Raw genomic sequence first — 18642 nt, forward strand, 5'->3', positions numbered from 1 at the left:
CCTGGTGATCAAGTGTTGGCTCTGTTACCTGTGGAGGGCTCACCATTTCAAGCTCGGTTTACTGGTCCGTATGTAGTGGTGAAACAAGTTACTGACTTAAATTATCTTATTGCCACCCCAGAGAGAAGGAAGTCAACACAGCTGTGTCATATTAATTTGTTGAAGCCGTATTATTGTCGTTCTCCTAAAGCTTTAGAGACCAGAGCAGATGTGAAGTCTGCACTGGTAGTTGAGAGCATTTCCCCTGCTCCTTTGGAAGAGGAAATTGATGAAGGGGTTTCTTTCCCTGAGGATACGGTGCTGTTGGGACGTCTTAAAAATTCAGAGACTCTGAAGAATGTCCATAAAATGTTGACCCATTTAACAGAAAGTGAACGTACCGACTTGACTGCTCTTATTAATCATCATGTCTCTTTATTTGGTGATGTACCTTCGTGTACACATTGGGCGGAGCACGATATTGATGTTGGGGATGCTGAGCCCATTCGCCAACATTTTTATCGTGTGTCCCCAAATAAACTCTTACATCTGGTTGCTGAAGTTCAATATATGTTAGATCATGACATTGCACGGCCATCATTTTCCAGCTGGGCATCCCCCTGCTTGCTTGTCAATAAAGCTGATGGAACTTATCGGTTTTGTACCGATTATAGGAAAGTAAATAAAGTGACGAAACCAGACTCCTTTCCACTTCCTCGTATTGAGGATTGTGTTGATCGGGTTGGGGCCGCGAAATTTGTAAGTAAGTTTGATCTGCTCAAGGGCTACTGGCAGGTTCCGTTGACCCCAAGGGCTCAGGAGATCTCTTCCTTTATTACATCTGAGGGGTTATTTTCATATAATGTTATGAGTTTTGGTCTCAGAAATGCGCCTGCAACGTTTCAGCGACTTATGAATAGGGTTGTTTCTGGATTGGTGGGAGTCGCGGTTTATTTGGACGATGTGGTGGTTTTTAGTGATTCATGGGAGCAGCACTTGAGTCATATTGCAGATCTGTTCTCCCGTTTTGTTGAGGCTGGTCTGACGGTCAATTTGGCCAAATGTGAGTTTGCCAAGGCCACCGTGACTTACTTGGGTAAGGTCGTTGGACAGGGTTGTGTGCGTCCAGTTCGGGCCAAGGTTGAGGCCATTGATCTATTTCCTTCTCCATCCACCAAAAAGGAGTTGATGCGTTTTTTGGGGTTAGTGGGTTACTACCGGGGATTTTGTAGGAATTTTTCCACCGTGGTGGCCCCACTCACTGATTTGCTGAAGGCAAAAGCCGATTTTATCTGGACTTCTGTCTGTCAGGAAGCTTTTGAGGCAGCTGAATCAGTGCTTACTTCCGCTCCTGTGTTAGCAGCTCCCAAATTTGACCGCCCTTTTAGGTTGTGTGTGGATGCTAGCAACGTGGGTGCGGGAGCTGTATTGTTACAAGCTAATGATGAGGGAATTCACCGTTCCGTGAGTTATTTTTCAAAGAAGTTTTCTTCTTATCAGTTAAATTATTCGGTGATTGAGAAAGAGGCTTTAGCGCTGATTTGGGCCCTGCAGCATTTTGAGGTGTATGTGGGATCAGTGTCAGATTCTTTGGTCGTGTACACTGACCACAACCCACTTACTTATTTACACTCTTTGCGGTGCCCAAATCAACGTTTGACTCGTTGGTGCCTCTTCCTACAGTCATACGCCCTTGAAATTCGACACATCAAAGGTACTGACAATGTGGTGGCAGACGCATTGTCTAGAGTTCCTTACTCTTCTTAACTGTTTATGAACAATGTTTTGTCTTGCTTTCCTTTACTCTCCTAAGATTGCTTCTACAGGGCCCGTAGTTGCTGAGGACATTGGGGGTAAGATGAAGTTGGTGTCATACAGTAATGTGGGGTTATCGGGTGAAGGGTTTAAGTTGGGATTCATAAATGTCAACCCTTTTCTATAGGGGAGGGTGTTATGAACCCAGTATGGGTTATATTTGTGGTTTGTGTGTTTCTTTTTGTTTGGTTTGCAGGATGGAGTTAGAGTGAGTGACGTCATTATTGATTAAGGAGTTACACCTGTGTTGGAACTGATGCCGGCAAATAAAGCAGTTCCCTTCAGCTGTGACGGGGCGCGCTCTCACCATTCTCGTGCCGTTTGTGTCTTGGATCCGATTGTTGCTTTGCCTTGTTTTGCGTCTCGTCTCATTTAATTATTCTTACTTAAATAAATGTTATTCTTTTTGAGCATTATCCAACGTGTTGTCTCCTTCTTTGTTGCGGCTTGCGAGGCGGCCGTGACAGTGGGTTTTAGAAGTAGAATTCCTGATGAAACACAGAGAGCAAACACTTGTGCTGTGAATCAAACTATAGGTGTTATAGAACGATACAGTTTAACACACGGCACCAGAGCACTGCATCTCCACTGACATCGTTTCACCCTCCAGCTCTTTTGAGATTCACTGGACATACATACAGTTTAAAGAGAATGCATAATAATGCACAAAAGAGTCAGAACTATCAATTACTTTAATGTGAAATAAATCTATAAAGTGGAAAAATCCATCAAAGCAGTTTTCAAAGCAAGCAAATAAAAGAAGGCAGGTCAAAACAAAAAGACCGCAAAGGATCTAAACAGTGCAATATTTGATAAAACACACAAAAAATAAAAAAAATAAAATAAAATAAAATAAAACACAGAACAGAAAACTTGGATCTTATTGTAAAATTGTACATCATAATTCCTTTTAAAATAAGTAGTATCTTTTAAAAAATATATGAATTAGTCAAAATAATGTCACATAATTATAACTGTATACATGCTCATTGTCGTCGGCCCAAATGAAATATGCTTCCCTTTTCCCCAAATAGCTGTAAATATTCAATTCTGGGGAGTTTGTGAGCAGCGTTTTTACATTTTCTTGAGTATTATGTAGCATTAAGAAAACAATTGGTTACAGATTCTTCCATTTCTTGCATAACTAAATTTATATTGTTACAAGGTAAATTTTTCCTTATTAATGATCCAGAAAATGGATGGAAACTAAATAGTTAATTTGTGTTCAGTCATAAGCTGTGGTCCAATTCAGTTAGATCAAATTTGGTAGATATTCAAGTTGAAACCTAATCCTTGCATTTAAAAATGTAATCTGGCACTTTATTCTTAAAAAGTCATCTGTGCACAATGAATCATGCGACAGCCTTCGTTGCACGGCTCTTCTTCAAATGAAGACTACGAAGGATGCCGCCTTTGAGTTGGGACGCAGCTATAGTGTGTTAAAGGAATAGTTCACCAAAATTTTTTAATTCTGTCATCATTTACTCACCCTAAAACCTGTATGAGTTTCTTTCTTCTGCTGAAAAAAAAAATATATATATATATATATATATATATATATATATATATATATATATTGAAGAATGTCTGTTACCAAACAGATGATTGTTTTATTTCCCATACTATGGAAGTCAAAAGAGCTCATCAACGGTTTGGTTACCTATATTCTTCAAAATACCTTATTTCGTGTTAGAGGTGTGTGTGGAACAACTTGAGGGTGAATAAGTGATGACCAAATTTTCATTTTTGGGTGAACTATCCCTTTAAGTGAACTTTGGCCTATTTTTTATACAAACATTGTTTTACCGGGTCTTGATGATTTTAAAGGCATTGCTCTTGTACAATTTTAAAAGATGTTATAAAAACAAATGAACAGGATAGCCTATATCAAATTTAAATTAAGGATTTCTGCAGAAATCTCAAGCTTCAACACATTCAAAACAAATGAAAAAGAAAAACAGATCAAAATAACTACAAAATACATCAAAACCTTTTGTGGTTTTTCACAGCATTCATATTTAAGCCTATATTTTCTTCCCAATGTTCTACTGATATGAAATATGCTAAAAACATAAAATCTTATCTCTTATTATTATTATCTTAAAAGTAAAATTTGGGTCAACACTTCATAGATAAAAACTAGGATTAATTACTATTTTTATCACAACCACAAAAACTCCTTGAATCCAGTCAATTTGTGTGTGTGTGTGTGTGTGTGTGTGTGTGTGTGTGTGTGTGTGTGTGTGTGTGTGTGTGTGTGTGTGTGTGTGTGTGTGTGTGTGTGTGTGTGTGTGTGCTTGTGTGCATTCCAATTTCAAAAATGAAAATAAAATGACTTTCTCGACCCGAACTATGGATGTAGTTGCAAAGTTACTTACAGTTAATGGAATGTCTAAAGTGGACTATAGAAATAAAGTGTGTAACCATGTGGCTGCATCCTTACTCTTGTTCAGCATGAACTTCTACCTCAGTGGTCACCACCACTGCATCTGCATTTACACCTGTACCTGCTTCTGAATCTGTGCCTGCATTCACAGCTACATCTACTTGTGCTCGTGTGTCTGCCATCCCTGCATTTTCGAAAGCCATGACATCATCATAGTCCTCCTGTTTCTCTGTCTCCACTTCATAGGTGTCCTGATCTGAAGAACATGAAGGAAAAAGGTCACCACCATTTCCACAATGGTACTAACTAAACACAAACACACACACACTGCGACGTGTGCATTTTAGTGCTGTACCTAGAATGTTGTCGGGTCGCTTGGGAAGGAGTGGGAGGTCGTCATCAGCGTGGGATTGGTGAGGAGAGATGTCACTGTTTTGTCCCTCAATGTCATCATATTCGGTCCCAGAGGAGACTTCACTTCTATCATCTGCATCCTCCTCTCCTGTTGGAGAACCGAATATGATTTACTCTTACACAAACAAATAAGTAAATATATATTTATTGTGTGAAGATAATTATGATTTTGTTATTCCATTTCAATTTAACCTATGTGTCCTTTCTCGTATAAAACGTGAGAGTAAGCATCATTAAACAGCATTTGTATATTGGATACTGTATGAATGCTGAGTATATGCGAATGCTAAATATATATTACGATATATAATTATTTATATAACCATATTTAGATACATTATATTCCAATATTTTATATAAATTTTTTTCTTTTTCTCATAGTCCAAAAATCTCCTATACATTTCAGTCTGATTCATATTATCCATACATTTTAATTTATTTAGCCTGATATGGGATGTCATTTTAGCTGACCAAAATTAACATTTTAGTTTATCAAACATTAAAAAAAAGAAGAAAACCAGTGTAAATAAAATCATTTAATTATCATATTTTCAATCTTGTCTTGATTATTGTTTGGCAAAAGTCATAATGAAAAATGTCATCAGTAATTTTACAGTTACAGAAAAATGGACGTGTAGTCAGACAGACAGACAACTATTTGAATATCTTACCCGTCTTGCTGACAGGATCCGCATCCTCATATTCATCATATTCTAATGATGACGCCTTTCCTTGAGACAAATCTGAAACAGATTTGGCTAGCAGTAATATCTTTGCTTTAAATATACACAAATATACACAGGCACGCGCACAAACAAGTTATGTTTTCATGTTTTATGGGGAATTTCCATAGACATGATGATTTTTATACTGAACAAACTGTATATTATATCCCCCACCCCTAAATATTTATAAGTTATAGACCAACACAGACATTAATTTCAGATATTACGATTCTTTGTGGGGATATTTTGTCCACATATAGGGTTTACCTGGACCACACACACACACACACACACACACACACACACACACACACACACACACACACACACACACACACACAGCTACATTTCCATTGGATATAATTTTCAAATGTTTTGTATTAGCTCATGCTTTTTTTACATATGCATTATCCTATGTCTTTATATTCACATCGTTCAAAATAATAATTAAATGATATACCTCTGTCCTCTTTCTCCATGTTATTCATTTCATTCCTGTCAATGTTGATGTCTTTGCCATTTTTATTTCTGTAATTTCGTACTGCAAAAAGAGAAACAGGTAGAAAATTGTGCTTTTGGAGGCCAGGGACGATAAATGGATACAGTTAATGTTTTGTTGCGTAAATGTTATCATTTTATGTTTATGCGAGTCTGTAGTGAGACAAAGACTGGGAAGCACCGCCATCAACAGGTCAACAAGATGAAGGCACTTCAAATATCACTGTAACTGAAAATAATGTTCGTCTGCAGATCAAGATGACGTCTTTCTGTAAGGTGCAAGCGATACTCACAGACTAAAAGTAGGCGTTTCCTATTCATCCACATAAAAACCATAATCAGCAACCCCAGCATGCCCAGCGACAGACCCACTATCAGACCAGAATTCCCTGTAGATTTAACTTTCTCTTCATAACCTGCAGTTTTAATGATACAGTTTCACAGGTCAGAATATCTATTAACCTTTACTCAAGCTACTTAACAAGAAAGAAAGCAATGGTAAAACAAATACTAAAAAGACAGATTATTTTCCTGTCGTCTCTTCTATTTACCTTCACATTTGATTTCAACAGGGCCGAGTGTGCATTTTTCATTGAAAGGCTGCACACACTGAGAAATGTACTGGTACTTCTCTGGGCATTTAACGGTCACCTTTATTTCTTTGGCAATGTCCCTTTCATCCACACGTTTTTGACCATTCGTGCAGTTAAGCACTTTACAAACTTCTGTAGTATTAGCTGCAAATATATCTTTACAGACATATTCCCATTGATCTCCATACTTGACCACAAGCTTTCCGCCACACTTCTCAGTGGAGCCGAACTCAATACCCTCTGCAATAAAAAAATGTCAATTCTGTCAGTGGAAGTAACTGGAAGTATATTCCATACATTTGACTAATCTTTTTAATGTTTCAAAACGTGTAAATATCTGTTAATAGTGAATTAGGAATACAGTACATAAGCATATAGATGAGCAAACAGAGATTGACCAACAGCTACAAAAAATCAAAACCGCATGCATTTTGCGGAAGAACATTGTTTTGGTTCTGCGTGACTGTGCGGATGAATATGGTTATATTGCTGCTCATAAAACATTCACTACTAGGCTTGAGAGATATAACCAGTTTAGATGGAAAGGATCTCAAGCTGAAGACGTTACTGTAGCTTTACCCATTAATAGACACTGTACTTCCTTGAAAATATATTCCAGCACAGCGCTACAACAACCATAATGAAATGATCCGATAGATCAGTGTTAATTTTGTCAGCAAATTTTGATTTAGTTTTAGTCTTAGTCTTTTGACTAAAATGCCATTTAGTTTTAGTCATATTTTAGTCATCTGAATTGTTTTAGTTTTAGTCTAGTTTTAGTCGACGAAATACAATAACATTTTAGTCGACTAAATCTACAGTAGATTTAGTCGACTAAAATATAATGGGTTTAGTTCAATTGTAATGCGTTAATTTAGAATTTCTCTAAAATTTCCAAACCCATATACTCCCGGGGAAAACATCTATTAACCTATTAATATGAATGATTTTTAAGTTTGAACATGCAATACAGATACAGATTTAACTGCTGTTACTTAAAACATATCTTAAAATGAAATAAAACCACTTTTCCTAAAGTACAACACAGTCTTCTTTACAATGAATGATATAGTCATTCCTTATAACTACTTACACATCATTCTTTATTCTTTCAAGCAGACATATTTATTTGTATGAATTAAATATAATTAATCCTTATTAAAGCTATTAACAAACAGTGAATGCTTTTCTCTTTTTTATTTTGTTGCTTGATCAAAATTAAGGACACGGACCGCATTAGGTTTATTGCCACTGTCACTTTAAGACGTCGGATCATGTCCAATGACATGCGGATACAATTGCACTGATGCACATCTGACACACTCACAGTTTAAGACATAACCAGCATAGTTTACATGAATACTCTCCAAAAAGGACATTTAGACATACTGTTGTGTATTTCTCCATTCAGACACGAAAGCTCAATTCAGTAGCCTACTCGCGCGCTGTAGGTGTATTGTGCATGACTGCACGCTTCGGGTTAGGTGTGTGCGCACAGAAAACCGCACCGAATAGAGCTCTTTTTTGCATCGTCACTCTTATTCAGAGATCTATATGTCTGCTCTACTCATTCTCCCAGACGTTCACATTTTTTAACGTTTTATGACCGCGGGGTAGATCACGTTACAGTAGCCTACAAATGTGCGCATCTACCACACACGCAGGACATCAGTTCTGACGGATCGCTTCCCAAATCGTCACTATCTAACATTTTCGTCTAGTTTTTATTCGTTGACGAAAATGTCAATAGATTTTCGTCATAGTCTTTGTCATTCAAAACTAGGTTTTATTTAGTTATCGTCTCGTTTTCGGCTGTGAAAAAATGTCGTTGACGAATAATTTTCGTCGTTATTTTCGTCAACGAAATTAACACTGCGATAGATAATGCTTTACAATGACCTCTGTTAGAGTGCTATAGCATTTTACTTTCACGTTTCAAATCCCTCAGTTGTCACCATCTCTGAAAATCCTATGTTGATTCTGGTTTTATTACGAGCTCTGGCGCATTATATTTATCAAGTTCGAGATTGAGAAGTTCGAGATTTAGCAGCTCCATGTCAACCTTTCTCACTCGTTGTGACAACTAACATATGCTACTCCCAGCAACCTTTCTCTATTTACAGATACGCGCAGGTGAGTGAAGTGTGTATGCAATTTCCAGAGAAATAAAATATAAAAACTTATAACAGGCTTACCATAGTGAATCAGGGTAAGACAATACACGTTTTGGAAAAAAAGGATTGATGATGGATTGACTCATTTAAATGTTGTAAATTTTGAACAAAAAAAAAAGTTACATAGTGTACCTTAAAAAGAGGAACTATACATTTCAGCATCCATTCATTATTTACAGTAACAGTCCTATTTATAGCCCAGTATTATGTGTATGACTTACTTTGACATGTCACAGAAAGGATTTTGTTAAATACGTCCTTCTTAAAGCCGCACTGCCACAGCAGCGTCTCCTTGCCAGTGCAGCTGAAATCCCAGCAATTTGATTTCTTTAAATCTGTACTCCAGTGGTGGAAGGCCGTACCACAGCCGAGGTTGTCACATAACTCACTGTACATCTGATCGTCCATAGACGCACAAACATTCTCGTTATTTATTCTCACCTCGCCTGTGCATTTTTTTGAGAGGACAATGGCTGGAGGTGTACCTGGAGAGGAATGAAACCAGACAATCAGATATTCCTGTGTGGTATGTTTATAGAGTAGTTGGGAAAGAGTTTAAGAATTGATGCCCTTTCAAGTCATGAGTTTGGCACGCCCATGGTATCTTGAGTTGATACTTAATTGCAAACCAAAACAAAATCCAACTAAACAGGCAAAATATTAAATACTGACATGCTGTTTATGTTCGTATTGAACACTTTAGGGTAAATTAGAGCATTCTGGGAAATTAAGTCTTCTATAATGGTAAAAAAAAAAAAGTAAAATGTTTATATATATATATATATATATATATATATGTGTGTGTGTGTGTGTGTGTTATTTTAGCATCATTGATATACTATTCCAGTTTTTATTAAAATTTTGAAAGTTTTTATTTTTATATTTTGAATTTTATTTTTCATTTATTTAAAGTTTTAGCAATTTTGTTGTGTTTTTGTCATTTTTAACAGTTTTGGTATTTTTTTTAAAATATGTCTATATAGGTGATTTCAGTTGAGGTTATTTTTGTACAAGTTGAACTAAATTACAATGAGAAATGTTGCTTTGGCAACTAGTTTCAGTTAACTATAATAAACCTAATATACTGTACATTTAATATATATATACTTTACTTTTATACTTTCTTCCATAACAGTGTATATATATATATATATATATATATATATGCACAAATATATTCATTCATTTATAACTGAACTGGAATTAGAAGGGGATTGTCAATTTAATTCTGAATGGTGCACAACCCTGGTTTACTCAAATGTCAAAAAAACAAATTGTTGGCAGTGCTGCTAAAAAAAAACTTCTCAAAAAGTAAGAGTTTATAACTGAGGTGATACCTACCGTTACATTTGATGTTTAATTGTTGAAGCTGGGAGGCCTGGTCATGTCTCTCACATTCCCAAATATCCGTCTTCCCTGAGCAATTATAGGTCCTATTCCACCACTCGTTTGTGTCTTTGGGTATAGTGGAGTGTGATATGTAGTCTCCACACTGTAGATACTCGCACATCTTTTGCCCTTCCTCTTTGCCCCATCCCTGTCCACTGACAAACTGTGTTTTCCCTCCACTCAGAGCATATACAGGACCACTGCAGGAGTGTTTCTGTTCATACAGGAGCAATCGTTTCTGTTCTGTTACATGAAAGGCAGAAATATTAAAGGTTTCTGTTAGCATGTTTAAGATGGAGAGGTCAAAAGTCAGAGGATATGCAGAAACTACACCCTTCACCTAAAAAGTAATGTTTGCACATTTCAAGAGTTATTATCATCAATAAAATGCTAAATACCTGTGCATTGTAGATAGCCGACAGTGCATTGGGTTTTGACTAAAATGCCTTCGAGGTTACATTTGGAAACAGAGTTGGCATCACTCGTACATTGAATACTTGATAGTCCAGCATTTTGAAACTTGTCTTGGAAAGTCAATGTAGTAGGTTTATACTGCCCACAATTCAATTCCCTGCAGATTGCATTTCTAAGATTTGTATCAAGACTGTCTTCGCAGACGGGTGTCCACTTCCCAGGGTAATACAGTGACACAGTTCCAGCGCATTTGTCTCTTGGATCCTCCAGTTTAGCTTTGACGCTGTCTGCAGGGAGTGTATCAAATAAATGTTTATTAAACGGCTTTTCACATTGTGCTTAACCCTGGGTTAACATCTTATTTAACCCGAGATTAAGGCCCATTTTAATTCAGTGTTAGCCAGCATTTCACACTTGTAATTCTGTAATGCTTGCCTCACAAAATATTCAAGCACTTTGTAGTCACAAAAACTTTTAAACCCTGTTTATTTCGGGCATCAACGGAAAAAATGTTGAATAGGGATTGTCAATTGTACAATTTTGGTTCAAAATGTCAAATGTACAAAACTGGAAGAATTCTCACTGTTTTTGTGGTACATTTTAGGAGACAGTGGAGATTTATTTTGCAACATTTCTAGCACACATGTTGCATGCTCATACTGTGCTGTATTTTTCTTATATCAACATTTTACATATACAAACAAGAACCCTATCCCAGGGTTCACAAGTGTAGGAAAGGGTACCCATGTAGGTACCCAGGTACCCAAAGGTATGTGTAAAACATGAGAGATGCACCAATACTAAATTTAAATTAAAGCAGATTATTCAGAATGATATCTGCCGATACTGTTACCGAGTTTGATTTTCATAAGGGAAAGAAATCTCTTCCAGCTAATGCTGGGAAACTATAAAGGGAATGCTCTCATTTGGTATATTTGCATAATATTAGAGATTAAAATTAACAACAGAGACAAAACTATTATATTCAACTGCTATTTATTTTCAGATATAATAATTACACTCAAATAAAAACTGAAATGTTTGTATACAATTCACATATGCACATAAGGTAGTTTTCATAAACGCTTATTTTAATACAAATGTATTCACACAGATATATAATAAAAAAGACTAAATAAGGTCCCCTCTAGTTTATTTATTTATTTATTTTATAGCTAATTAATGAACTGTGCACATTGGATAACTTTTCTGAGGTAAATGCAACGTTACGTGAAAATGTTCTCAAGCTGTTTTACTGATGTCTTTCCGCGGTTGAAACACAGATTTAGCGATTACATGAGACATGATTTCGGTAAGTTGTAGCCTACTGAATTTCCCAACATACTTTTTGACGTTCATGCATGTTTTTTGTTTGTATTAAAGACGAAAAGATGACTCAAAAACTCAATTTATTGTTTGAATTTCATGATAAAATGGACAGAATCTGGAATCTGACACATTTTCCCACCCCCTTTTGTTTGACGGGATATAATAATCAGCCCTTATCATCAGCTGTTTTAAAACAATCAGCCATTGGCCGATAGTGAAAATATTTCTTTCCGTCGATATCGATTATTAGCCTATACATCGGTGCATCCCTAATTTTGACACTTCAATTTTTTTTTTAAGTATGAAAAAACAAAAAATACATTGCCACAATTCTAATGACTAAAAAAACATAAACAGTTGGTGGTGAACAAAGCAACTGTACGCATTACCTGTGCATATCACTTGGGCTGGATTATTGCAGATGGAGTCGCTATTGGGAATAAACCTGCACATGCTTATATTTTTCACCTCATTCAAGCAGTACACACTATAGTGGTTCACAGATCCATGGTATTGTGTCGGAATCTGATTTTTTGACGTGATCTGAATTGGTTTACCACAGCCCAAGTTATCACAGATCTTTGTGGAGTCTTCAATTTTCCAGGTGTCCATGCAAACTCCACCACATATTCCATTTTTGCAGACCTCTACCACTCCCCAGCATCTTTCATTCTTTTCAGGCTTGTTTCGAAGTGTCACGTTCACCGAGCCTACAAGTGGCATCATTAAGAATATTAGCATTTTACACACAGCAATGTTAAACCTACACTATGTAGCTCTTGGCCCTCTAGTGCTTAAAAATAAAACTGCATAAATCTTGAAAATGCTTTGCTCCTCTGCAGATGAATGTGGTTTGATGGTACAGAGATATAGGAAATATTATCAGAGAAAATAAATTACAGTTTCTATAACTATAGTGGCTGTTCTTGCATGTGTAAATCCCCAAAACTGGAAGACTTTTCAAATATATACAAGCAATATAAGGATCATGTGACATTTAAAGGCTGGAGTAATGATGCTGAAAATTCAACTTTGCATCACAGAAATAAATTACATTTTAAAAATACATTCAAATAGAAAACAGTTTTAATTTGTAATAATATTTCACAATATTACAGTATTACTGTAATTTGTATCATATGAATGTAGCCTTGGTGAGCATAAGAGACTTCTTTCAAAAACTAAGAAATTGTAAATGTATTTTTTTAGGCAGTGTAGCTTTTCCTTAAAAAATTATTTGCAAAGCATTTTCAAAATCACAAAACTATTTGTGCTGAAATATGCAATTGATAAAATTAGAATAAAATGACAGTCAATAGCCAATCATAACAGAGTCAATTAAGTGACTGGAATAAGACCCCTTGACTAACCTCAAAAAATGCTGTAAAAAAAGTGTATGATATGGTCTCTGTAATGCTAAAATAAAAAACTATTCACAAGATCAGTTATTCAAGTCATTCATTTTGCTAAATAGCAAGTTTGCAGAAAATTGCAGTCATATATACTAGGTTAAAATCAGAGACATTGTGTTGACACGCATACCTGAACATGTGACATCGGCATATGTGCCGTTTTGCTTTTTGACTACGTCACCACACTGCATTGCACGGCATATGTCGTTGGCTTCTGTCTTGTTGTCTGCCACTGGTTTTTCAGACAGCGGGCGGGCCTCGGCCTCACCGTCAAATGACTTGATGAGTACTCTTCCCCTGCAGGGTGAATCACCTTCAAAGAACATAAGTTCTTCCTCTGCGAATGAAGATAAAAGATTTGTGGTTACTTATAGTGCATGCTCTACATGAAGAGCAATCAGAGTCATATCTTAGCTTTAATTACTTAATAAACAGAAGTAAAAACTACTGGGATTAAGTATGCAGAAAATTCTGTAAATATTGTGAAAATATGTCAAAAACACAAAATTGGTATATATTTTTATATCATATTATTACTTACTTTGGCACATGATTTGTACATTTGGCGCTCTTGGACTTAAAGTTCTCGTTTCTTTTAAGCACTCAGAGAGTTTTGCTGAAGAGCTTTCACACTTGAAACGCCATGGCGATTCCAGTTGTTTCTGTTTCCCTTCAATGAAGAGTTTAGTCATTGAAGTAGATTGACCACATTTGAGATGTTCACACACCATGTTTGATTCCACAGCGGTCCACCCGTTGGAGTTTATGGACTTCCATGAGCCCTCCCATTGCAGCTCTACACGTCCAGAACACTGACCCAGACCATCACTCAAACGCACATCCAAGCTGCCTGCCATTTAAAACCATCATATTTTATTATTGCCTCAGTTGCAGGTGATTCAAGTAACTTTCCTGTATATTTTGAATAGATCATAATTAACTGCAAGGCTGTCTCAGTTACCTGCACATATAACAGTGGTTGCCTTGCATCGTTTTATCTCATGTTTGGCCAGGCAATGCCACAGTGACGCCTCGTTGCCCAGGCACTCAACATTACTCAGCAAACCATTAGAAATGGCGCGGCCCTCTTTCTCATCCAGCAACTCTCCACAGCCAAGCTCTTTACACACTTGCTCCCCCAGTCTTTTATTTGATTCACTGTAGCACACTCCATAGTCAGAGCCGTTCACACTAACATTAACATCTCCGAAACACTTTGATGTGAATTTGCGGAGCTTGACCTTGCCTGTGAACACAGAAAATGTCATTAAAAAACCCCAAATAAAATAAAAAAGGATTCAAATGAAAACAGTGAATTGAAATAAAACATTTGCAGTTAGCATTCAATAAAACTTGTATGCATTATTAACACAAACTACTAATGTACATCAAACAAAACAATATGCTGACTTTTCAAATATACTTTTTTTCTTAAAAAAATAAAATAAAAAAAAATCACAAAAATTCGGTGACTATTTTTTCGTGTCACATTCATCCTTTCCTTCATTAGAAGGATGGCTTTTTTGGCCTGTTACTACCCCAGTGTTTAATAATAATATATATATAAGCAACGAGGAGCAGAAACATGCTTTGTGCAAGATTTGCTACATGGTAGTGGCTGCAACGCAAGGGAACACCGCAAATTTGCTTAACCACTTGAAAATTAAATACCAAGTGACCTATGACAATCTAATAAAGAAACTTGTTTTCAAGAGATTGTGGAAGTGCACTTTATTGTTGATCTTATTTATTTGTGGTTATAATTTTTACTTGAATACTCTTATCCTTTGCTTAAGAGCATTTGTAAAGAACTATTTATTTTAATAGTTCAAAAAGTACAATAAATGTTCAAATTTCAATTTTTTAAGAATTGTTGAAAGGTGTCTTTTTAATAAATGCAACAAGTTCCCAAAGTCATGTGAAATAATCATGTTGCATAAGCGTGATTTCAATACTGACCAAAATAATTGTGATTATAATTTTTTCCATAAGAGCAGCCCTATATATATATATATATATATATATATATATATATATATATATATATATAGAGAGAGAGAGAGAGAGAGAGAGAGAGAGAGAGAGAGAGAGAGAGAGAGAGAGAGAGAGACAGAGAGAGAGAGAGACAGAGAGAGAGATTTTAAGTTGATGTGATGTATTATTAAAAGCTTTTTTATTTTATTAAATAAGATATATTGGTTAAGTAGTCTATTTACTATCTATATGACTATACACATAACAATAAATAGATATAAATATTTATTTTTATTTTTAATAATGTCAGAATTACATTCACATTTCACAAGGTTGTACGACCTTGAGCGTGTAATGTCAACTCAAACTGTCTACCCTATTACCATAATAATAATAATAATAATAATAAAAACCCATTTATTAAATTGCAACACATTTTCATGTATTCATTTACCTTGAGATGAAACAATACAATGTTCACTTTGTAACATTGTTTCAATAACATTGTACAAAAAACATAATAAATATAATAAAATATAATAAATACAAATATATAGTCTAGTAATAACGTTTACATCATATTCACATTTTACAAGGTTTTACGACCAGCATAATAATAATTAATAACCCAATAATTAAATTGCAACTCGTATTAATTTAACTTGAGAAAAAATAAAATGTTCTATTTGTAATAATAACATTAATACAAATAGAGAGAAACACAGTTTTTGTACAATTTAGTATTTTTTTTATTAATAATTACATATTTAATAATAACGTATCAAACATTTAAATACTTATTAATATTTATTTATGTAATATTATTCACACACAAAAAAAAAAAAAAAAAAAAAAAAAAAAAAAAACAGCATTACCTGAGCATGTCAGTCGGAGACTGTTATTTCCATTATCGTTAGTGAAATTTCCAGAGGTACCACAATTTAATTGCGTACAGATGTCTTTAGGGCTGACATCTTCCTCCTTAACAGGAACCCATGATTTATCTGTGATATTGTGCACTTCCACAAACCCAGAGCAAAGATCGTCGCCATCTCGCAGACGGAACCTCTTGTGTTCTGTACAATACAAGTGTTCCAGTGTAAATATGAGTGTGAATGCTACCACTCACTTGATACAAACCATGGAAATACTGTCTGGGACAATTACTGAAAAAATGTCAAGGAATTTCAGTGAAAATGTTCCGTTTCCTGGATGAACAGACTGATTTACACTGTTGCTATGGATGATGGTGAATATTAGAATATGAATGCCACCAATCAGAGCGACACACTCCAGAAAGCTGTTTAACAATAGTAGCTTTACACTTACTTGTGCAGATCACACCGACTCGTTCCGAGCAGTTTGACAACTCCATACATTGCCAAGAGAACTTTTCTTTGTCATGACATTTAAGCGATACATTTTCTTCGCTCTTTTGTCCTTTGAACAGTCCATTCTCTTTATCACATCCCCGAAAACAATCTCCACAATTAAGCTCCTGGCATATCTTGTCTGCTGGTTTTTTACCTTGGCCAGATGCAATTAAATACATAAAGATAATCCTTGCATAAAGTGTCAGCTATCACTTTCAATAGTACATACCTTTTTTTCACATATATATACTTCACTCCTCCACAAAATACCAATTTGAATTTCATGGCCTTAAGTAATGTTATATATATATTAGGGCTGTCAAATGATTAATCACGATTAATCACATCCAAATTTTTTTTTTTTTTACATAATATATGTGGGTGCACTGTGTATAATTATTTTGTATATATATAAATACACACACATGCATGTATATTTAAGAAAAAAATATTATTTATATATAAAATATTTATATTTATATATAATATAAATTATATATAAATCTATATACAGAATATACATGAAAATATTTCTTAAATATATACAAGCATGTGTGTGTATTTATATATATAAAATAATTGTACACAGTGCACCCACATATATTATGTAAAAAAAACGTTTATTTTGGATGTGATTAATCGCGATTAATCATTTGACAGCCCTAATATATATATATATATATATATATATATATATATGTAATTATTAATAAACATTTGTGTGTATATATATATATATATATATATATATATATACACAAATATTTATTAATAATTACATATTTAATATTAATATGCATTGACAAACACCAAAGTTAACAGACTATAATTCACAAAATATACATAAAGCTAAACATTTATTTATTTACAGTGCTTAGCATAAGTGAACACACCAATACTAAAGTTTTAAGGCATTAAGATCAATTTCCAAAAGATGATTTTTTTATTCCTCTTTTTAGTCAACATTTAGTGTCTAAGAACTAGAAATGAAAAATAAATTCTTGTTTTTGTCCACTTACCCCAGGCAGAATCTTTACAGACACCAAAGCTGCCGTTCTGCGTTGTGTACTCCACCATTCCAGCACATTTACCCCACTGCCCATTCAAACTCAGTTGAACATTTCCTATGGTGAAAAGCTTGGCATCAACACTGTGTCTTGATTCACCTCTGGATACTAGCCAAGATGACCTCAAAACATAAAAATAAAATGTAATAATTTCAGTTAAACATGCAAAACCAGAAACACCACCTACCAGTGCATTCAACAGCAACGTAAGAAGAAAAATCTTTTTTGCACTTAATGTTTTCACCACCATAAAATGGGCATTCCAAAAGGCTTGTTTCATTAGATATGCAGTCCACTTGATCCATCAAATATTGTCTGGGTGGAGGTGGATTTTCGTACAGGGCAATCTGATAACCGGAATCCTTCACGTCCCCACACTTTAATGATTTACACACAACCTGTCCGTTTTCTTTCTTCCACCCGTGATGACACACCAAGCCCCACTGACCGTCACTACCGTAACGCACCTCCAGCCGGCCTTTACACGGGCTGTTCGATCCACGTAAAGCCACATTGAGGCCTGCAAGACAAAACAAACTTTTTTTGCTTAAAAAAAAAATATATATAAGAATTCTCAAAAAAAAAAAAAAAAAAATATGAAAATGTGTTTTTATTTTTAAATAACCGTACTTATTTTAAATGCAATAAAATATTGTATAGTAAACTTTCAAGTGCTATACATCATAACTTTTATCAGATTGAATAGATATATTTTATATCTTGAATTTATGTTGTCATAAACAGTGGTGGACAGTAACAAAGTATTTTATTTTTACATTGTAACTTACTTAAGTACATATTTCAAGTAGGCTGTATGTACTTTATCAGAGCATTTTTATTTTTTTGGAAACATTTTTTTTCTTCTCTACATTCTTAAAGCATAACAGGCCTATCATATTTTTTACTCCTCTACATTTCATAAAAACATGTCGTTCCTCGTTATTTTGAACTGAAGAAATCGTCACCCGCTTCAAGACGCAACCGATTCGTAAACGAGCTGATTTCAAATAAGCGGTTCGTTTTTTGTTATTTGCTAGTTAACCTGTTAAAACGATTCATTCTGTTCTCGAGTCAGCAACTCACTGGTTCAAATGATCCGG

General features: G+C 35.0%; 1 protein-coding gene across 1 annotated transcript; it reads right to left on the reverse strand.

Annotated features, from left to right (window-relative positions):
* Positions 1-4060: 4060 nt before the first annotated feature.
* Positions 4061-17986, reverse strand: LOC130091588 (antigen WC1.1). The gene is made up of 17 exons (XM_056259531.1): positions 17730-17986; positions 17495-17599; positions 16432-16629; positions 15978-16178; positions 14090-14374; positions 13670-13978; positions 13259-13465; positions 12106-12426; positions 10372-10674; positions 9926-10216; positions 8806-9069; positions 6369-6650; positions 6111-6233; positions 5780-5860; positions 5266-5352; positions 4536-4682; positions 4061-4436 (listed from the first exon to the last, which is right to left on the reverse strand). The coding sequence occupies exons 1-17, from the start codon at positions 17845-17847 to the stop codon at positions 4234-4236; spliced, it is 3525 nt and encodes a 1174-aa protein (XP_056115506.1). The 5' UTR covers positions 17848-17986; the 3' UTR covers positions 4061-4233.
* Positions 17987-18642: the final 656 nt, after the last annotated feature.

This window comes from Rhinichthys klamathensis, unplaced genomic scaffold, assembly GCF_029890125.1.
Source record: "Rhinichthys klamathensis goyatoka isolate OS25496 unplaced genomic scaffold, OSU_Roscu_1.1 h1tg000169l_1, whole genome shotgun sequence".
NCBI lineage: Eukaryota > Metazoa > Chordata > Actinopteri > Cypriniformes > Leuciscidae > Rhinichthys > Rhinichthys klamathensis.